Source organism: Schistocerca americana, chromosome 1, assembly GCF_021461395.2.
Source record: "Schistocerca americana isolate TAMUIC-IGC-003095 chromosome 1, iqSchAmer2.1, whole genome shotgun sequence".
NCBI classification, from domain to species: domain Eukaryota; kingdom Metazoa; phylum Arthropoda; class Insecta; order Orthoptera; family Acrididae; genus Schistocerca; species Schistocerca americana.
In genome coordinates this window covers 1,125,098,878-1,125,120,823 of record NC_060119.1, presented here as the reverse complement: position 1 = coordinate 1,125,120,823, position 21,946 = coordinate 1,125,098,878, and the positions used below count along the sequence as shown (strand labels likewise).

The window sequence follows — 21,946 nt, the reverse complement described above, 5'->3', positions numbered from 1 at the left end:
TAGAACTTAGAACTAATTAAACCTAACTAACCTAAGGACAGCACACACATCCATGCCCGAGGCAAGATTCGAACCTGCGCCCGCAGCGGTCGCTCGGTTCCAGACTGTAGCGCCTAGAACCGCACGGCCACTCCGGTCGGCCATTAATAAACAAGTAAAATACAAAATTTTAAAATACACAAGTAGTTTTCTAACAATATAAAATCCAGGATGGAATAAATAATTTCATGAAGGATTTTTGCTACTCACCATATAGCGGAGAGGCTGAGACACAGACAGGCACGACAAAAAGTCTGTCAGAAAACAGGCTTTTGGCCAAAACGGCCTTTGTCAAAAATAGACGACAGGCACATACACCTGCTAACGCAAACGCAGCTCACACACGCATGACCATGGTCTCTGGCGGCTGAAGCCAGACTACAAGCAGGCGCAAAAGCAGTGCATGATGGGAGAGACATCTGGGTTAGGGCAAGGATGAGGCTGGGGTGGGGCAGGGGTGTGGGACGGTGAATTACTGCCTGGGAGCGTGCAGGGAAGATATGGAGAGAGAGTAGGGCAGCTAGGTGCAGTACTGTGATTAGAAACAGAGGGGGGTATGGGGGTACTGGAAAAGGAGAGAAGTAAATGGATAGATGCATTGGTGAAATAGGGGGTTTGCAGTGCTGGAAAAGGAACATGGAAGGGGCTAGATGGCTGAGGACAATGACTAACGAAGGTTGAGGCCACAAGGGTTACGGAAACATAGGCTATATCGCAGGAAGAGTTCCCACCTGAGTAATTCAGAAAAGATGGTGCTAGTGGGAAAGATCCATATGGCACAGGCTGTGAAGCAGTCATTGAAATGAAGAATATCATGTTGGGCAGCGTCCTCAACAACAAGTGGTCCAGTTGCTTCTTGGCCATACTTTGTCAGTGGCCATTCATACAGACAGACAGCTTGGTTGTCATGCCCACATAGAATGTTGCCCAATGGTTGCAGCTTAGCTTGGCTAACATCCAAACTGAACCTAGCTGCCCTACTCTCTCTTCACATCGTCCATGCATGCTCCCCAGCAGGATTTCACCATCCGCAACCCTTACCATGGTATCCCTCCCCCTCCCCACTCCAGCCTCCTCCTTACCCCCAGCCAGTTGCCTCTCCCATTATGCACTGCTGCTGCTGCTCATAGTCTGGTTTCAGCAGCCAGAGACTATGGTCATGTCTGTACAAGTTGCGTTCACGTGAATGGGCGTGTGTGTCTGTCATCCAGTTTTGATAAAGACCTTGTTGGCTAAAAGCTTATCTTGTGACAGAGTTTTTTTGTTGTGCCTATCTGCGTCTCAGCATCTCTGCTATATGGTGAGTAGCATTTAGCCTTTCCATAATATTTTTACAAATAGGTTTCTAACATTCTGTATGCATAGACTACAATAGTGCAATAATCCTTTATGACATACCTGTGTTTGCCTATACATTATTCCCATAGAACATTCAGACGTTTTATCGAAAGATTTGTTCATACATCATGTCAGTTCTACGGATGTGATGTGGCTGCAACGTAATTGCAATGGTACATTCAAAACTGGACAGGCGTCTTCAGTTGTTTGGCAGGCACCTGATGTCGTTTATCATGTATTCATGTTCGCTGTCTTTCTAGAGATTATAAACCTAAAAAGAAATACATTGATACTCTACTTATCAAGGCATCAGGCACTGTCGCACTGTTTTACAAAACATTAACATGCACAGCCATCAGCTGACTGCTGGAGTGAATCATATGTCATTTTCAAAAGGAGTAAAAAAGTTGTACTGTATTTGAAGTCGGACTGATCAATCGTCAGTTTGTCCAGCTCCTTTATGTAACAATTATTTATTTCTCATTCCTCAAGTACATTCAGTTTCACTCCCTTAGGTGATACATATAAAATTTTCATAGTGTTTCCAGTGCTACATGCTGCATGCTTTGTGCTTTGCAAATGACGGCCAAATGCAGTCTTGGTGTACAGGCCAATATGTTTTTTTGTACCGAATTACAAACGTCTGACCAGTATGATCTATATAAAAACGATCCCACGTTTCACACTGTAGTCTGTACTCGCCAGATGCATAACTATTTCTAAACTTTCTTTCATTTTTTACTGTTCCATGTGTTGGCTTACAATCAAATCACATTTATGACGTTGATATGATGTAAAAAGAAATGTTAAATCTTTTGAGCGTTCATGGGGAATTATGTACAGTCAAACATTAGAGGTGCATGTACATCATAACTGATGTATTTTACTATGGTAAACTACACATAGAGAATGTTGGAAAACTATTTTACATTTCAAAATTTTGTATATTATGTTCTTATTAATTTTATACCTCCAGAAAATTTGTTCAAGGGTTTGAAACTGGGCACCAATAAAACCTTGTGTGCAAATGTAATGGAAACCTTGATAAATAATAACATTTGGCTGAAGTTCAGTGACAAATCGTATATGTGCCATATTTTCTTTTCCATTTTGTGGTAGCAGTGCTGCATGTTGGCTGCATGTCTCTGACAAGCCCTCATGGCTGTATGCTATTGAGGCTGCTGCCATTGTTACTACGTCATTTCTCTGAGTAATCATCGATACTGAGAGGTTTATGTCCTGCAAACCAAATCTTTCTTCAATGCTTCATTTGTCTTCCTTTATTTTTCACTTTGATACAGTAGGCAGCTGCATGTGCTGCTGCACTTCCAAGGCTGACCACTGCTGAGACTGCTCCCACTGTTGCCACATCACAAGTCTGAGAAGTCGGCACTGTTGAGAGGTACAGGTGCCATATACCGTATCTCTAATTGATCGTCTGCAAAACTTTACATCTATATCTTTTCTTCTCCATTGTTGGCACCAGGTAGCTGAATGTCTCTACTGCGACCCTATGGTCGGCCGCTGGCGAGGCCGCTGCCACTGCTGCCAAATCGTGTGTCTCCGCCACCCTCACCGCCGTCGCCACCGCCGCTGGAATCGCCCCCATTCTCACCATCAGAGCTGCAGGAGCTGGTGTTGCCACGCCGCCCAGCATCAACCCACTTGAAATCGGCCCCTGACGAGGAAAACTCCTCATCCTCATTATCGTCGGCCAGCTCGCTGCCAGCTATTCTGTCAACAGGTGTGGACACTACCAGCAGTGACGAGTGAGTACTACAGTACACCGCTGCAGTACGCAAGTGTACAATTTTGTAAAGTTATTGTTGTGTCCCTAAATTATACAATAGGTGAAGTACCTGCCAATATACAAGTAGTTTGGATTACAGAACTGTACCAGATTTTTGACTTCAGGAATTCTGTACGGTGGAAAACCCCTGTATGCTGCAACAGCCCGTCATGGTATAAAATCAGAAAGGTCCTAGATAGGTTCCTGGAGGGAAATTACTTTTCAGGCATTTTTGAGGAGTAACATGTCATGCAAATATGCTTTTGAGGGCCGCAGTGTTTGGCCACCATTCACTGAAAATTACTTGCACATTCCTTCACCCATTTAACTGGGAATTTTCATGATAAAATATCACATATGGTGTGATCTGTAAGAAGGGCAGTACGAAGTTCTAGAACCTCCATGAAGTAGTGTTTGCTGCCAAGACTGCTTTCAAGGCGGTTGAGCAGAGATTGCATTTGGTTTCACGTGGCACCCTAAACCATGACGCCTAATATTGGACACGGTAGCAGGTAACATGGGACTGTCTGTCACATGGATAGCTCCATCACTGAACAACAGGCTGGCGCATCAGACTCATTGTGACCCCTCCTCAATCTCGAACGAAAAGAATGTTCATTTGTTTTCCATAAATCCAGAGCAATTAAAACAATACGATTGGCTTAGATAATTGGGCAGCCAAGGTGCTAAGATCGTCAACACTGTCTCTATATAATGTGCCCGCAGAATCTTGGCAATCAGATATGACTCCTCATATTGCAGAATACTGACTCTCAGGCATCACTGGGCAACTCTTAACTAAACATAATAGGGTGGATTCTGAGGCATAATTTCGAACTGGAATTACGGATCATTCTCTTACACAGTTGAATTAGTTTGTTTATAATATAGTTGTTGGATTAATGCGAAATACACTTGTATACATATTCTCCCCAAGTTTCGCAGCCTTAACTCTAGATGCCGTCTGGTAGAATTTTGCACAGAGCATAACTTAATCATAGCTAACACTTGGTTCAAGAATCATAAGAGAAGGTTGTATACATGGAGGAATCCTGGAGATACTAGAAGGTATCATATAGATTATATAATGGTAAGACAGAGATTTAGGAACCAGGTTTTAAATTGTATGACGTTTCCAGGGGCAGATGTTGACTCTGACCACAATCTACTGGTTATGAACTGTAGATTAAAACTGAAGAAACTGCAAAAAGGTGGGAATTTAAGGAGATGGGACCTGGATAAACTGACTAATCCAGAGGTTGTACAGAGTTTCATGGAGAGCATAAGGGAACAATTGACAGGAATGGGGGAAAGAAAGACAGTAGAAGAAGAATGGGTAGCTCTGAGGGACGAAGTAGTGAAGGCAGCAGAGGATCAAGTAGGCAAAAAGACGAGGGCTAACAGAAATCCTTGGGTAACAGAAGAAATATTGAATTTAATTGATGAAAGGAGAAAATATAAAAATGCAGTAAATGATGCAGGCAAAAAGGAATACAAACATTTCAAAAATGAGATCGACAAGAAGTGCAAAATGGCTAAGCAGGTATGGCTAGAGGACAAATGTATGGATGAAGAAGCTTATCTCACTAGGGATAAGATAGATACTGTCTACAGGAAAATTAAATAGACCTTTGGAGAAAAGAGAGCCACTTGTATGAATATCAAGAGCTCAGATGGAAACCCAGTTCTAAGGAAGAAAGGAAAAGCAGAAAGATGGAAGGAGTATATAGAGGGTCTATACAAGGGCGATGTACTTGAGGACAATATTATGGAAATGGAAGAGGATGTAGATGAAGATGAAATGGGAGATACGATACTGCGTGCAGAGTTTGACAGAGCACTGAAAGACCCGAGTCGAAACAAGGTCCCAGGAGTAGACAACATTCCATTAGAACTACTGACAGCCATGGGAGAGCCAGTCCTCACAAAACTATACGATCTGGTGAGCAAGATGTATGGGACAGCCGAAATACCCTCAGACTTCAAAAAGAATATAATAATTCCAATCCCAAAGAAAGCAGGTGTTGAAAGACGTGAAAATTACCGAACTATCAGTTTAATAAGTCACAGCTGCAAAATACTAACGCGAATTCTTTACAGACGAATGGAAAAACTGGTAGAAGCCGACCTCGGGGAAGATCAGTTTGGATTCCGTAGAAATGTTGGAACACGCGAGGCAATACTGACCCTACGACTTATCTTAGAAGAAAGATTAAGGAAAGGCAAACCTACGTTTCTAGCATTTGTAGACTTGGAGAAAGCTTTTGACAATGTTGACTGGAATACTCTCTTTCAAATTCTAAAGGTGGGAGGGGTAAAATACAGGGAGCGAAAGGCTATTTACAATTTGTACGAAACCAGATGGCAGTTATAAGAGTCTAGGGGCATGAAAGGGAAGCAGTGGTTGGGAAGGGAGTGAGACAGGGTTGTAGCCTCTCCCCGATGTTATTCAATCTGTATATTGAGCAAGCAGTAAAGGAAACAAAAGAAAAATTCGGAGTAGGTATTAAAGCCCACGAGGAAGAAATGAAAGCTTTGAGGTTCACCGATGACATTGTAATTCTGTCAGAGACAGCAAAGGACTTGGAAGAGTAGTTGAACGGAATGGATAGTGTCTTGAAACGAGGATATAAGCTGAACATCAACAAAAGCAAAACGAGGATAAGGGAATGTAGTCGAATTAAGTCGGGTGATGCTGAGAGAATTAGAATAGGAAATGACACACTGAAAGTAGTAAAGGGGTTTTGTTGTTTGGGGAGCAAAATAACTGATGATGGTCGAAGTAGAGAGGGTATAAAATGTAGACTGGCAATGGCAAGGAAAGCGTTCCTGAAGAAGAGAAATTTGTTAACATCGAGTATAGATTTAAGTGTCAGGAAGTCGTTTCTGAAAGTATTTGTATGGAGTGTAGCCATGTATGGAAGTGAAACATAGACGATAAATAGCTTGGACAAGAAGAGAATAGAAGCTTCCGAAGTGTGGTGCTACAGAAGAATGCTGAAGATTAGATGGGTAGATCACATAACTAATGAGAAGGTATTGGATAGAATTGGGAGGAGTTTGTGGCACAACTTGACAAGAAGAAGGGACCGGTTGGTAGAACACGTTCTGAGGCATCAAGGGATCACAAATTTAGCATTGGAGGGCAGCGTGGAGGGTAAAAATCGTAGAGGGAGGCCAAGGGATGAATGCACTAAGCAGATTCAGAGGGATTTAGGTTGCAGTAAGTACCGGGGGATGAAGAAGCTTGCAGAGGATTGAGCAGCATGGAGAGCTGCATCAAACCAGTCTCAGGACTGAAGACCACAACAACAACAACAACTCTAGATGTCAGATGATACTACTCTGCTCATATGTACCTCACTGTGTAAGTATCCTAAACTATCTGTATATGAACTAGGAATCGAATGAAGAGTGCAAGTGTAGCACGTTCTATCAAGGAACTTTTTAAGTGTGAGGTCGCAAGTTCAATCTTTAGTAAGGCTCGTTTGGAAGTGTTGTTTTCACAATTATGACAGAAAAAATATTAGGTGCTGATGATTCACCATGTGCATTAGAAGGGCGACAGAAAATGAGGGTTCGGGAGGTGCAGAGATCAACCTTCTGTAGGATGTATTCACAAAATAGACATCGTTGACATTCAAGATATGTTAAAAAAACCATTAACTTGCACCAAGAACACGGAATGGGAAATGGCAAGCCACAGTGATCACAAAGGTTCGCACCATCAAGATCGAATGTGAACTCCTTGGGAGCTATAAATCATGCATAGCGTTCAGCTAGGTATCCACTCTTCAAGTGTGGATATTGAATCATACTGATGTAACTAGGTGATGTGAACTGATGAAATGCATGAAACCGAATGTTAAACAGTCTGTCATGGAATTTAACTTAAACTGCTATCCTTTAAGGTGTAGCTGCTGATAGTGTGATAATATGTTTTAGAGGGTTGGAAAAATCAAACATCCAGAGGTTGAATTTGTCCAGTGCTTCCAGGTGGTATGAACTGTAATGTCACACACTTTTCAGGAGGGATAATTTGCTCTAAACAAGTTTTTATATGCATACCAGAAATCAAGAAAAAGTAAGTTATTTTGACAAGCTATTGGCCAAAAGCAGTGCTCATGCCGTAGCTGTAGTTCTCTTACGTCCATTTTCTCACGTAAATATTTCCTATAGACCTTCCACGATTACGCTAATGAGAAAGAGCCGTACCTCCAACTTCTCGCAGCACAATAAATTACTTTCCCGCCAACGTATCATCCAGATTAACAGTCGGCATAATTGTATGCGATTGCGTTAAGGCATTCATGTTAGTTGATCTTGATACAATTCTCTTTGTACCTCTAATTTCCAGAGTTCCTTTCATATGCATTTCCTCTTCAAATCCGGATTGGTCGGAGTTGAAAACAAATACCTTACTGAACAGTTGGATGAGTTTGTTTCTCTCATCTACGAGTTATCAGGCCGATTCCTCAGCTTGCTGTGCATCGTAAAGTTAACGCTTTTTTTGAAATTTTGTTATCTTACGTCTTCCAACTCTGTAGCACTGTGAAGATATGCAAGCATCCATTGCTTCTCTTGAAATCGTTGTAGTCTATGTCGCACGCAATTTGATTTGCATAATGTGGTAGGTGACTACCATGCACATCCTGTAAATTATACCTTGCTTCCTTGAAACGCGCAAACAGCAGTTTTTGTAACAAGTGCACCTTGTCCATCCTTGAATATCCGTAGGTTTAATTATACGCTACACGAGAGGCGGCCAAGATTTTGGCTCGTGGCCCGTGCCCGGATGCTAGTGCAAAAGTGCTCAGCGTGGCCGACATGCTTCGCCCACTGCCACGCCCCGGTTTCTGAGCCCGAGGAGGGGGAATGCGTCGCACTTAAATGGCAATGCAGTCGCACTGCATACGACTTTGTTTTATATTTCACATTTCTCAACAACATACATCACAAACAAAACAAATTACCAGTATTCAGAAATGAGATTTTCACTCCGCAGCGGAGTGTGCCCTGATATGAAACTTCCTGGCAGATTAAAACTGTGTGCCGGACCGAGACTCGAACTCGGGACCTTTGCCTTTCGCGGGCAACTGCTCTGCTAAATGAGCTACCCACCTACGACTCACGCCCCGTCCTCACAGCTTTAATTCCACCAGTACCTCGTCTCCTACCTTCCATACTCTACAGAAGCTCTCCTGCGAACCAGTCAGGACTAGCACTCCTGAAAGAAAGGATATTGCGGAGACAAGGCTTAGCCACAGGCTAGGGGATGTTTCCAGAATGAGATTTTCACTCTGCAGCGGAGTGTGCGCTGATATGAAACTTCCTGGCAGATTAAAACTGGTTTGCAGGAGAGCTTCTGTAAAGTTTGGAAGGTAGGAGGCGAGGTACTGGCGGAAGTAAAGCTGTGAGGACGGGCCGTGAGTCGTGCTTGGATAGCTCAGTTGGTAGAGCACTTGCCCGCGAAAGGCTAAGATCCCGAGTTCGAGTCTCGGTCCGGTACACAGTTTTAATCTGCCAGGAAGTTTCAAATTTGCAGTATTATTTAACTATTTTTGGCCCGCTGAAGACATAATTTTGTCTTTGGTACAAACTGTCGCCATACAGACAGAAGCAGAAAATTTCACAGAATTTCGCACTCTAGTTGCCACTTAACGTGATTTGTTTGGTTTCATAATCGAAAAAAGATCTTTCACACGAGTATCTCGATTCAAATACTGTAGCAATTTTGCAACCTCATTATGGAGACCCTACCTGAGAAAAACTATGTAAGTGTCCTGCACGATTTTAATGCAAAAGTATTTTTCATTAAAACTTGAATTTCCTTCCAGATCAGTCAGTTACAATTGAACTTTCACAGGGGCACTTTCAACTGAAGCAGCAAACAGTCTCGAAAACATATTGAAACCGTGCAAGATTGACACTGTCTTCAAAACCTTTATGAAACTATTCTTGTAATTCTTTCTAGGCCACAATGAATTCTTCAAACCTCGCGTTTTCTTCAATGGTAGTGAGGGAACTGCATCGTCTTTGCCAGAATGCGTCCCTTGTACAAAGCGAGTTTCTTTTTAAATGCACGTCATCCAATCACGAAGAAGGTAGCTTAGTGGAGCGTGCAGTCGAGTGCACTTAAAATGCGAAGTCTGCATTCCATCCCGGATGTTCTAATTTTCGTACCTGCACCCCTTATTCCTTCATAAATTCATCAACAGCGATTTTTAAATCGAAAAATCGTTCCGGGCATGCTGCTTGACTTAACCAACGTACTCTGCAGTAATCTATAACGTCTCCAAACTCTTCGTTCAGTTCCACTGAAAACTGTTACAAATGACAAATGATTAACGTGTGCGACTTCAGAAATGTTCGTATCACCAATTTCTTCACGTGCTACACGCCTGAAAGTTTAGCAAAAAGCACTTCTAGATGTGTAGATCAAGTAATCTCGTCTGCCTATCGCTGTAATTTTTTGCTCTTTCATTTTCAACTAAATCTTTAAATTCTTTCTGCGTGGTATTGCAATGTCGTGTCAGAAAACATGCAGTACCTGTCTCTTATGCGAATTGAGAAATCTCATCCCTCTCTTCTGTCATTCCGATTCATTTTAAGCGATTGTGACGATAGGTCACTAGACTGCCTCTTTGTTCAGACAGCCACTGGACCAGCGAACGTCCTTCATACCACAAACAAATAGCGAAGAGTCACCAGCGCTGACACCGCCATTCCGCCGAACTCAGGGTTTTGCCGACCGGAACTTGTTGCACTGCAATGCTAAATGAAATTTCGCGCTATTCCAGGTACTTCCGTGAAGTACCGAGTACAGCCGAGTGAAATGTTGAGTGCTGTGTGCTAATGACAAGGGATTTCAGATCGAGTCCGTACTTCTGGATTTGCGGAAGGCTTTTGCCACTGTATCGCACAAGCGGCTCGTAGTGAAATTGCATGCTTACGGAATATCGTCTCAGTTATGTGACTGGATTTGTGATTTCCTGCCAGAGAGGTCACAGTTCGAAGTAACTGACGGAAAGTAAGACAGAAGTGATTTCTGGCGTTCCCCAAGGTAGTGTTATAGGCCCTTTGCTTTTCCTTATCTATATAATCTATATAGGAGACAATCTGAGCAGCCGTCTTCGGTTGTTTGCAAATGACACTGTCGTTTATCGACTAATAAAGTCATCAGAAGATCAAAACAAATTGCAAAACGATTTAGAAAGGATTTCTGAATGGTGCGAAAATTGGCAGTTGCCCGTAAATAACAAAAAGTGTGATGTCATCCACATGAGTGCTGAAAGGAATCCGTTAAACTTCGGTTACACTATAAATCAGTCTAATCTAAAAGCCGTAAATTCAACTAAATACCTAGGAATTACAATTACGAATAACTTAAATTGGAAGGAACACATAGAAACTGTGGTGGGGAAGGCTAACCAAAGATCGCGTTTTATTGGCAGGACACTTAGAAAATGTAACAGTCCTACTAAGGAGACGGCCCACATTACGCTTGTCCGTCCTCTTTTAGAATACCGCTGTGCGTTGTGGGATCCTTACCAGATATGACTGACGGAGTACATCGAAAAAGTTCAAAGAAAGGCAGCGTGTTTTGTATTATCGCGAAATATGGGAGAGAGTGTCACAGAAATGATGTAGGATTTGGAATGGACATCATTAAAACAAAGGCGTTTTTCATTGCGACGGAATCTTCTCACGAAATTCCAATCACTAACTTTCTCCTCCGAATGCAAAAATATTTTGTTGACACCGACCTACATAGGGGGAAACGATCACCACGATAAAATAAGGGAAATCAGAGCTCGTACGGAAAGATGTAGGTGTGTACGTTCTTTCCGCGCGCTATACGAGATTGGAATAACAGATAATTGTGAAGGTGGTTCATCGATGAACCCTCTGCCAGGCACTTAAATGTGATTTACAGAGTATCCATGTAGATGTAGAGTGAGGGGTTGGACTTCGGCCCACACACTGCCCTCACAAATGGCACGCGTGAAGTCTGGCACAGCGTACGGTCGTATTGCTCCGGATTTATTCGAAATCTCTTCATAATCGTTTTTTTTTTACTATTCTACAGATGACTCTCAACGTACCTGCCTCTTAAACAATGACTGTCCTTTACTACAATACTGGCCATTAAAATTGCTACACCAAGAAGAAATGCAGATGATAAACGGGTATTCATTGGACAAATATATCATACTAGAACTGACATGTGATTACATTTTCACACAATTTGGGTGCATCGATCCTGGGAAAGCAGTACGCAGTACAACCACCTCAGGCCGTAATAACGGCCTTGTTACGCCTTGGCATTGAGTCAAACAGAGCTTGGATGGCGTGTACAGGTACAACTGCCCATGCAGCTTGAACACGATACCACACTTCATCAAGAGTAGTGACTGGCGTATTGTGACGAGCCAGTTGCTCGGCCACCATTGACCAGGCGTTTTCAATTAGTGAGAGATCTGGAGAATGTGCTGGCCAGGGCAGCAGTCGAACATTTTCTGTATCCAGAAAGGCCCTTACCGGACCTTCAACATGCAGTCGTGCATTATCCTGCTGAAATGTAGGGTTTTGCAGGGATCGAATGAAGGGTAGAGCCACGGGTCGTAACACATCTGAAATGTAACGTCCACTGTTTAAAGTGCCGTCAATGCAAACACGAGGTGACCGAGACGTGTAAGCGATGGCACCCCATACCATCACGCCGGGTGATACGCCAGTATGGCGATGACGAATACACGCTTCCAATGTGCGTTCAGTGCGATGTCGCCAAACACGGATGCGACCATCATGACGCTGTAAACAGAACCTAGATTTATCGGAAAAAATGACGTTTTGTCATTCGTGCACCCAGGTTCGTCGTTGAGTACACCATCGCAGGTGCTCCTGTCTGTGATGCAGCGTCAGGGTAACCGCAGCCGTGGTCTCCGAACTGATAGTCCATGCTGCTGGAAACGTCGTCGAACTCTTCGTGCAGACGGTTGTTGTCTTGCAAACGTCCCCATCTGTTAACTCAGGGATGGAGACGGGGCTGCACGACCCTTTAGAGCCATGCGGATAAGATGCCTGTCATCTCGACTGCTAGTGATACGAGGCTGTTGGAATCCAGCACAGCGTTCCGTATTACCCTCCTGAACCCACCGATTCCATATTCTGTTAACAGTCATTGGATCTCGACCAACGCGAGCAGCAATGTCGCGATACGATAATCCGCAATCACGATAGGCTACAATCCGACCTTTATCAAAGTCGGAAATGTGATGGTACGCATTTCTCTTCCTTACCTGAGGCATCACAACAACGTTTCGCCATGCAACGCCGGTAAACTGCTGTTTGTGTATGAGAAATCGGTTGGAAACTTCCGTCATGTCACCGGCGCCAACGTTGTGTGAATGCTCTGAAAAAGCTAATCATTTGCATAACACAACATCTTCTTCCTGTCGGTTAAATTTCGCGTCTGTAGGACGTCATCTTCGTGGTGTAGCAATTGTAATCGCCAGTAGTGTCTATTTCACTGGAAACGCGATTTGTGGTTCCCTGTCCGACGAGGATGATAAAACACTTCGACATCTGTTACAGTATCACTTTTACTTGCATCCTCATCATTGTACTCCTATTGGACATTGCCTCCACAGTGGAGTGTATGTGTGTCTACACACTCCACTGCCTCAATTTACAAAAACCCTACCACTTCTCTCTTACTTTGTGAAATTCCTTGGGTTCCCTTCTGACGAAATGTCAATATCGGCAACTGTTGTTGTAGTCATAACGCAATGTTTGCTTTGTTTACCGTTGCCACTTAAAAATGGTTCAAATGGCTCTAAGCGCTATGAGACTTAACATCTGACGTCATCAGTCCCCTAGTCTTAGAACTACTTAAACCTAACTAACCTGAGGACATCACACACATCCATGCCCGAGGCAGGATTCGATCCTGCGGCCGTAGCAGTGGCGCGGTTCCGGACTGAAGCGCCTAGAACCGCTCGGTCACAGCGGCCGGCTACCGTTGCCACTGCTCTGCTTTGTATCAACACCACTAGTACTGTAGCACTGTTTTGAGTTGCACATCGACTAAGCATCGCTCTGTAGCCTCATGCTGTGATCACCATCGGATACCGCCAATGCAGCCCCTGTTGCCATTTGCAGCCAGTATTGTGGTTGCATGGTGGACGAAACGTTGGGCGTCGAATGCCGTAAGTATCTTTGGCCTTTTGCAATGTCACACTCAAGGCTTTCCTTGTACGTGCCATATGTTACACTTGTCCGGATACTGAAGAAATCAATGTATCTTTCTGTACATAAATTATTTATATCCAAAAAACTGAAATTGTATTTTGATCCCGTAGAATTATGCTGCCCATGCCAGCTCTGTAAAAATAATAAATTAGAAAATAAATAATTTGTTAAGAACATTCTAAGAGTCATACCAGGAATGTAGCTGGTTCTAAATGTCAATAAGAAATTTTTGTTCCAAGTGTCATTTCTACAGAGGCCCTATGTTTTATTTGTGATAAACGGAACAGTAATGTTTTAGATAGCAGAACTGTAGTCAGCAAAAACATATTTCATTTTTTTTAAATTTTTTGTGAGAGAATAACAAAATCAAATTAATGAAAAAATCTCTCAGCATCTGTTTACATAAAAGTTTTCTGGGCATGGAACCGCGTCATAATGTAAAAAAAAAAAAAAAAAAAAAAGAAAACTGCTGCTGCTGGAGACAAACCAAGGTTTCGGCCACAGTTGCAACGGCATTGTTTTGGGTCTAATGGTGCGCTCTAGTTACGCAGTGTCCTTTATATTTTGTTGTTACTGCTCACTTCGCATGCCATTACGTCATAAAATTAGACCCAGAAGAAGGCCGCTGCAACCGTGGCCGAAATGTTGTTTTTTTTTTCCAGCAGCAGTAATTTTTATTTATTTATTTATTTATTTATTTTTTACTTTATGACGCGGTTCCATACCCAGAAAACTTTTATGTCGACTGACTCTGGCAACGGAAGCCTACGCAATTATATGACTTCTGTTTGTTATACAACTCAATTCCCCGTATCAGATGTTGCAAGCTCCCTGTGCTGTTGAGGAAAAAATGATATCAGCAGCTCTTTCTGTCTTGCAACTGATAAACAAACCTGGTCTTTCAGATAAAGATCGTCTTTCGTCTTTTGAATACACTGACTTTTTTCATTCCTCTGTTTCGGAGTGAGAGTATTTTTACAGTTATTTGAGATAGATGAGTACGGTATTTTGATGTCTGCAGGCATGTCAGAAGGAACATTTCATCGTAATTCGGAATAAGTGAGGCACTGACGTATCGTATTTATTCGTCGATACCGGGCAAGAGACTTTCAAGTAAACTGTCCCTCCTGTACGGCAATATACATAATGGATGTATGAGTGATGAAGAGTGGTTACGAAGTGCTGGAAGCCAGTCGTCAGCTTATCTGCGAAACCCATCGAAGAGGAAGTATCTTTTGAAGAGGCAAAGGAGATAAATGCACTCCAGGATACTGGGAAAACAAATTGATTAAAGTTAAAAACAGTTCAGAAACGTTATTGCATGGTGCAAGACATATATCATCCATTTGGAAGAGAAAGGAGAGGAAAGTCAGCGCTCAAAATTCCACGTGTTTGACGAGCATGCCGCTGAAAAATTCGGGTCGGCGAAAACTGTTCTAGGCGCTAATCTTCGCACAGAGATAATCGTGCTTGGAGTTTGGAAAATGACCGACAAATAAGACTGATCCGTTTCACTGGATATTTCCAAGGAAAGGTTGCAAGGTTTAAACGGTGACAGCATCTTGGCTCACGGGCAATAACGAAATGTGTAACCACTAAATGCGAAGCCTCGACTACAGATGGTGACGTGAATGAAAGATGTCAAAAGTTTCGCAAAAATCTATGTAGATTTATAATATCGATCAAAGTGTGTGGAAAGAACTTCACTCGTCGTAAACTCTGCATTTCAAGGGAGAGGAGGGTAAGAAGTTCAGTGCAGAGTGACTACGCAACGACTCATTCTGATACCATCGAACCCGTTATGTCGGCAAGTGGATACGAGTTTCCAAAGGTGGTGATAATTTACCAGGAACCTAGAGATCAATTTGAGTTCGAGAAGTGCAGGTCCATCCTACTCATGAAACGAATCGTAACGCGATTCTTTCAAGATGTCTACTTCCATATGCAGCGAAGGAGTCTCTTCTTCTGGCTGATTAGCTAGGGACATATTGTGACCGGACACATAGCGATGGCATTCTCATATACAGTCAAGGCCATCTCCTGGGTACACACCTTACATTCACTTTATGTGCTGTTCTTCCGACATTTCAAGGCGGTACTGAAGCGGATTGGAGATCGCAGTATCAAATTGCTCTGAGGACTATGGGACGTAATATCTGAGGTCATCAGTCCCCTAGAACTTAGAACTACTTAAACCTACTTAACCTAAGGACATCACACACAGCCATGCCCGAGGCAGGATTCGAACCTGCGACCGTGGCGGTCGCGCGGTTCCAGACTGAAGCGCCTAGCACCCATCGGCCACACCGGCCGGCATCACAGTATCCTTAACGACTATCAGTTCACTTCATCGTCGAAGGATTCAATTTCGTTGCTGATGTGTTCCACACAATGAGTTCTGCTCTCCAGTCTTTGCAGACTTTGACCAGTACTCATGGACTGTGGCTAGATATGATGAATTCAGACCAGAGAGGTTTAAAACACCGCCAGAATGTTTTTTCTTATGTTCGATCGTAGTGTGACTCGGAAAACTGCTTCATGCAATCACTTATGAAGCGATCCTACAGTGATAAGCAACTCTGTTTGTAGTTGTTTATACTCTGTCATTTTCACATTTTCATCGTCGTAATCTTTCATCGAGAGCTACCAACAGCCCATTTTTTGAACTCGGTGACTGAACATGTGCATGTTTGTCAAGCGTTATGTAACTGTCGATGGCAAATATTGTCCGCATATTTGCAATGTTCATTGAAACTCTAACATGTAAACAATAACTTTCGCTAACTCCCCTGTGAGGGAAGCGCTGCTTGGCACAAAGACTATGCGCCTTCTAGTAATGCACGTTTGAAACGATTTTCTCCATCATTTGACACGTGGAACAAGTCAAGCGCTACGCAACAGAGTACGGAGAACACAATAGCGCTGAAAACACGTTTTCGAGAAAGATGGCGCTTAGAGCGTTTTCCATTTCGAATCTTCAAATATTCTCATTGACGGCTTATGTTGAGCTGTTATAGTGTGGCAAGATGGAAGTGGAATCCTCTGAAAACACTACCTTTCTCCGCTCTGCACACCAGTGATGAGTTTCACACAACCATTTCCATCTAAGGAATGTCTGGTTTCTATAAGGGCGTGCTGAAAAGCACTGCTTCCGAATATTTTATGTGAAAACTCTAAAGCTTTTTAAATAAAACAAACAGCATTAACATTCTACAGCTTTTCCCTTCGCGTATAAGTATTTGCGGGCCTCTGCCGCTAGATAGCCCCGAACTGTAGCTAGTAACGTGTCGTGTCTAACGTAACTTCCTCGGTGCGTGAGAAACAGTCTGCTGTAATCGAGTTTCGAAATCGAGGGTTTCCACCACACTTGAAGCACCCAGTCCTCCAGTATGATAATACCAGACCACACACGAGCGCTGCGACAAGTGCAGCAGTCCGACGCCTCTGATTCACTGTCATCGATCATCCTCCACACAGTCCGGACTTGGCTCCATCCGATTTTCATCTGTTTCCAAAACTTAACGAACACTTTGGAGGACTTCACTTTGATAGTGGTGACACGGTGCAAGCAGAGGTGAGGATGTGGCTCCGTCAACGAAGTCATACAATCTAACATGACGGTATCAGCAAATTGATCTTTCTCTGAGAGAAATGCGTTCGTCGCCAGGGTGACTATTTTGTGAAATAAATATGTAGACAAGAAGAATAAAGATGTAGGACGTTAATAACGTTTGTTTCATTTAAAAAGACTTGAGTTTTCACATGAAAAATGCGGAGGCTTCACTTTTCAGGACGAATGGTACTCGACGCAATAACCAGCTTACCATCAGTCTAATCCAGGGCCGGCCAAACGCTGCACAGTGTGCAGACGTGCGGAAGTGCTGCACATGTGCGCACGTGTGCGACAGGGAGCGAAAGCGACATCTGTTATTAGACATGAGTCCTAAATGAACGGCGGCGGCTCCACTTCCCTGTTTATGTGGTACAAGCAAGAGGAAAATTGGTCATTAAACCGATTGTTTCAATGTATACTTACACCTAGGTTTTTTTTTTTTTTTTAATGTGTGAAGGGCTACGCTCAGCTGAAGTCGATAAAACATAACATTCATCTAACTGTCGGTTATTATGCAGATTTCAGACGAAACTGATGAAAGATATAGCAATAATGGTATTGAAATAACAGGTGATCATCGAGAGGTCTGCGGTTGTCATTCTGTTCTAAGGTCAGTGAGAGAGAAATTATGTGGGTGTAGCTGAGGGCACCGAGAATTAGTTATAGAAAACCTTGCACTAGTTTAATGCTATTTGAAATCATGAATAAGATTCGTTGGAAGTCGCTGAGTGCTCTCTTTCTTAAATTCTAGCTCAAAAACATTACGCGTATTTACCTGCCGTCAGTCAAGCTTCCTTAATAAAAACCCTCGGTTGTTAACTGGATTACATGTCTTACTGGGTTAAACTGTTAACATAAAAGTAGATGTCTCAATGAGTAGACGGTGACAGTATTTTAAATGTTTAATACGCGAAATACCTTCCCATGGTTGGCTTGCAAGCTGTGGAAAGAGCACTAGAATGTGCCGGTACGTGACCCGGAAGTTGCACGTGTGCAGGAGCACCGCACGCGTGCAGAATTTCTGGCCGGCCTTGGTCTAATCTGTACCAGATAGAGTTGGACTGTCAATGCTGAGAGGTCCACACTCGTAGTCCTGTATTGATTTATTGCCGTGAAAAACAGAAGTACAGTTATTTCGACATTTTTTGCAGCATATTGTAACGCGGTGAAATGTTTGAGTGCATCCACAAACTTAAAATTTCTATGTTATTATTTTCCTATTTGACTTCACAAATTCGGCTCAAAGATTCAAAGATTCCACAGATTTCCGTTTGAGCAGCAAACAGTCCTAGATCGGTACAGCACACTTGGGCTTTTGAGTTTGGCTCAAATGGCTCTGAGCACTATGGGACTTAACTTCTGAGGTCATCAGTCCCCTAGAACTTAGAACTACTTAAACCTAACTAACCTAAGGACAACACACACATCCATGCCCGAGGCAGGATTCGAACCTGCGATCGTAGCGCTCGCACGCTTCCAGACTGTAGCACCTAGAACCGCTCGGCCACTCTGGCCGGCTTTTTTGAGTTTCCTAAATATGTTTTTATGAGGCTGACTTGGAAAAATGTCGTTGGTGCCAAGTAAAATTTATCAGTAACTTCAGTGGAATTAAATGAAAATAATCTCAATCTTTTCTCCCACAATAAGAGGCTGATTCCAATAAAACTTCGAGATAGTACTATTAATATAGTATGCCCAGAAATAGAAAATCGATTGCTGTTTCACTAGTTTATCTTACTCTTTGCAACCATCAGTGTTGCTCGAACAGTCCACGGGTATACTGCCGGTTCATAGTGTCCAACGGGCACAACATTTCGGCGATCAGACATGTCGCCATCGTCAGGTGCGCTGACGAACTGAGCTCTTAAGGGCGGGCGGCCGATTTAATTACGATGGCGACATGTCTGATCGCCGAAATATTGTGCCCGTTTGACACTATGAACCGGCGGTATACCCGTGGACTGTTCGAGCAACAAATACGCCGGGAGAAACTGAAGAATCACAACGATCAATGTGTTTTTAAACTTATATTATCTACGCAACTCCTCCTCCCTCCGTTTTCTGTACATCTCATCCTTCCGTCTCTCACTATCCATCTTCTCCCTCTCTCTACCTGCTACACAAATCTAGCCCCTGCAATACATACTGATACTACCTGTGCAGCACACCTGCAGTGATGGTAGACCACTTGTTATGGGTTAAAAAACCGTATTTTGCCTATAGCTCCACTGTTATCGGTGCTACGATGTTCTAATTCCGAAGTGTTGATTCTCATAGAGCCGCACAGTGTGTACCAAGATGGTTACGCTTAAAACTCTCATAAGGCTTGATGAAGATGAAAAAACTATTAAACATCATAATTAGGTAACTACGAAATTTTTTAGTGGTTTTCATCCATTTGAAATGAATAGTGAAACATAATCAGAGGAAACCAATCGACAGAGATCTTGCAGTTGGACACTTCACCCATCTTTCACAGGATTCAAAAAAAAAAATACCAACAGCTATAATGTTGTAAACTACTCTACTTGACTACCAGTTTCGGTGCCTCATTGGCACCATCTTCAGACCCGTGTAAAAGTAGCTAGATGTTATCATTTAAACGTCCACGCTATTATTGGGATCACTGTTTTCAAATGGCTGCCATAGATTTCAGGGAGCGAAAGGCTATTGACAATTTGTACAGAAACCAGATGGCAGTTATAAGAGTCGAGGGACATGAAAGGGAAGCAGTGGTTGGGAAGGGAGTGAGACGGGGTTGTAGCCTCTCCCCGATGCTATTCAATCTATATAATTGAGCAAGCAGTAAAGGAAACGAAAGAAAAGTTCGGAGTAGGTATTAAAATCCATGGAGAAGAAATAAAAACTTTGAGATTCGCCGATGACATTATAATTCTGTCAGAGACAGCAAAGGACTTGGAAGAGCAGTTGAACGGAATGGACAGTGTCTTGAAAGGAGGGTATAAGATGAACATTAACAACAGCAAAACAAGGATAATGGAATGTAGTCGAATCAAGTCGGGTGATGCTGCGGGAATTAGATTAGGAAATGAGACACTTAAAGTAGTAAAGGAGTTTTGTTATTTGGGGAGCAAAATAACTGATGATGGTCGAAGTAGAGAGGACATAAAATGTAGACTGGCAATGGCAAGGAAAGCGTTTCTGAAGAAGAGAAATTTGTTAACATCGAGTATAGATTTAAGTGTCAGGAAGTCGTTTCTGAAAGTATTTGTGTGGAGTGTAGCCATGTATGGAAGTGAAACATGGACGATAAATAGTTTGGACAAGAAGAAAATAGAAGCTTTCGAAATGTGGCGCTACAGAAGAATGCTGAAGATTAGATGGGTAGATCACATAACTAATGAGGAGGTATTGAATAGAATTGGGGAGAAGAGGCTTTTGTGGCACAACTTGACTAGAAGAAGGGATCGGTTGTTAGGACATGTTCTGAGGCTTCAAGGGATCACCAATTTAGTACTGGGGGGCAGCATGGAGGGTAAAAATCGTAGAGGGAGACCAAGAGATGAATACACTAAGCAGATTCAGAAGGATATAGGCTGAAGCAGGTACTGGGAGATGAAGAGGCTTACACAGGATAGAATAGCATGGAGAGCTGCATCAAACGAGTCTCAGGACTGAAGACCACAACAACACCATAGGTTTCTCAAACTTCTTTGTAGACTTGAAATCTCCACACAACATAGGGGCCTAAAATTGATGCCAATTGGGCACCAAAACTGGTTGTCAAATAAAGTAATTCACGAAATTACGGCTGTCGGTGCTTATTTCTTTCGAGTCTTTGACCAGCCTCAGTCCCGTTCCATCTAGATGGAAGTACAGAATCTTTCAGACAGTTCCCAGCGCACAGTAACCAACGACTCAGTGACCTGAAGGCGTGTACTGGATTTTAGCATGTGGTGTCGCCTGTCCGACAGGGAGCCGTGGTGGCGGCCCCCTACGTCGCCGACGGTGCGCCCTCTCCGGCTGGCGCGGTCTTCCTCCATCAGCAGCCGTGCATCGGAGGTGGCGGGGGCGGCAGCGGCAGCCGGTTCCGCCCCCACGCACAGCGCCAGCAGCGACAGTGCCTACAGCCTGTGGAGGCTGCTGCGGCCCCTGGATCTGGACTCGGACCTGGGGTCTACCGTGTTCCAGCTGACTCCGCCCGGCTACGACTGGCTGCTGGACGCCATCAGCAGCGATGGCGACGGCGCGCCGTGGCTAGAATCGATGGCCGCCGTGTCGTGGGCGGCGGCCGAGCGCGCCAGGCAGAAGTGCAGCCACTGGCTGGACCGCTACTGCGACCTCGGTGCGCCCTGAGGCATCACGCAGCGAGCCCTTTCAAATCTGCTCTCACTTCAGACTACTCAACTTGAAACGTCCCCGTAGAAAAATTAATGAATTACTGTGCTGATAAACCTCTTACATTATTTGATTTTCAAACAGCTGAGCGGAACTGAACGTACTCAGACATTTCGCTCTTTACCTATTCTGATCAACACTAAACTGATCCACAATATTTTTAGCGCAACGCAATCTGACTTCTAATAATCCCTACAAAAGAATGGCCCTGACTAACAATAACCCATACTTTTCACAAATCACTTACCTCACAAAAATCTTCATTACTCAAACTACTGCAATATAGCGAGCGCCAATACTGCCAGTTGAATAAAAGATTCAAACTACTGAAGTCACTAACTACTGATAGGCATAGTTAGCAAATGAAAGATTTTGATAGAGCACAAACAATGTATTTACCTCAATAGTGTTCAAAAGTCATAATATATATAACAGTTCATGACATCCAGTCTTACAAATTTACTGTCTCTGATGGACACACGTCCAGATCATCCGCTCTCAAAACTCCGCCATTTCGGGAGCTATGTAAGTAGGCTGTTTAGGTTTTTATGTTG

The 21,946-nt window shown here is 43.2% G+C and overlaps 1 protein-coding gene across 1 annotated transcript in view; it reads left to right on the top strand.

The window, feature by feature from the left end:
* The window catches only part of LOC124596973 (mucin-7-like), an 89,906-nt gene extending 68,556 nt beyond the window's left edge, over positions 1 to 21,350 (top strand). Inside the window, exons 2-3 of the mRNA XM_047135908.1 lie at positions 2,864 to 3,146; positions 20,969 to 21,350. Coding sequence (XP_046991864.1) covers positions 2,872 to 3,146; positions 20,969 to 21,350 — 657 coding nt within the window. The 5' untranslated portion in view covers positions 2,864 to 2,871. The remainder of the gene's footprint in view (positions 1 to 2,863; positions 3,147 to 20,968) is intronic.
* Positions 21,351 to 21,946: the final 596 nt, after the last annotated feature.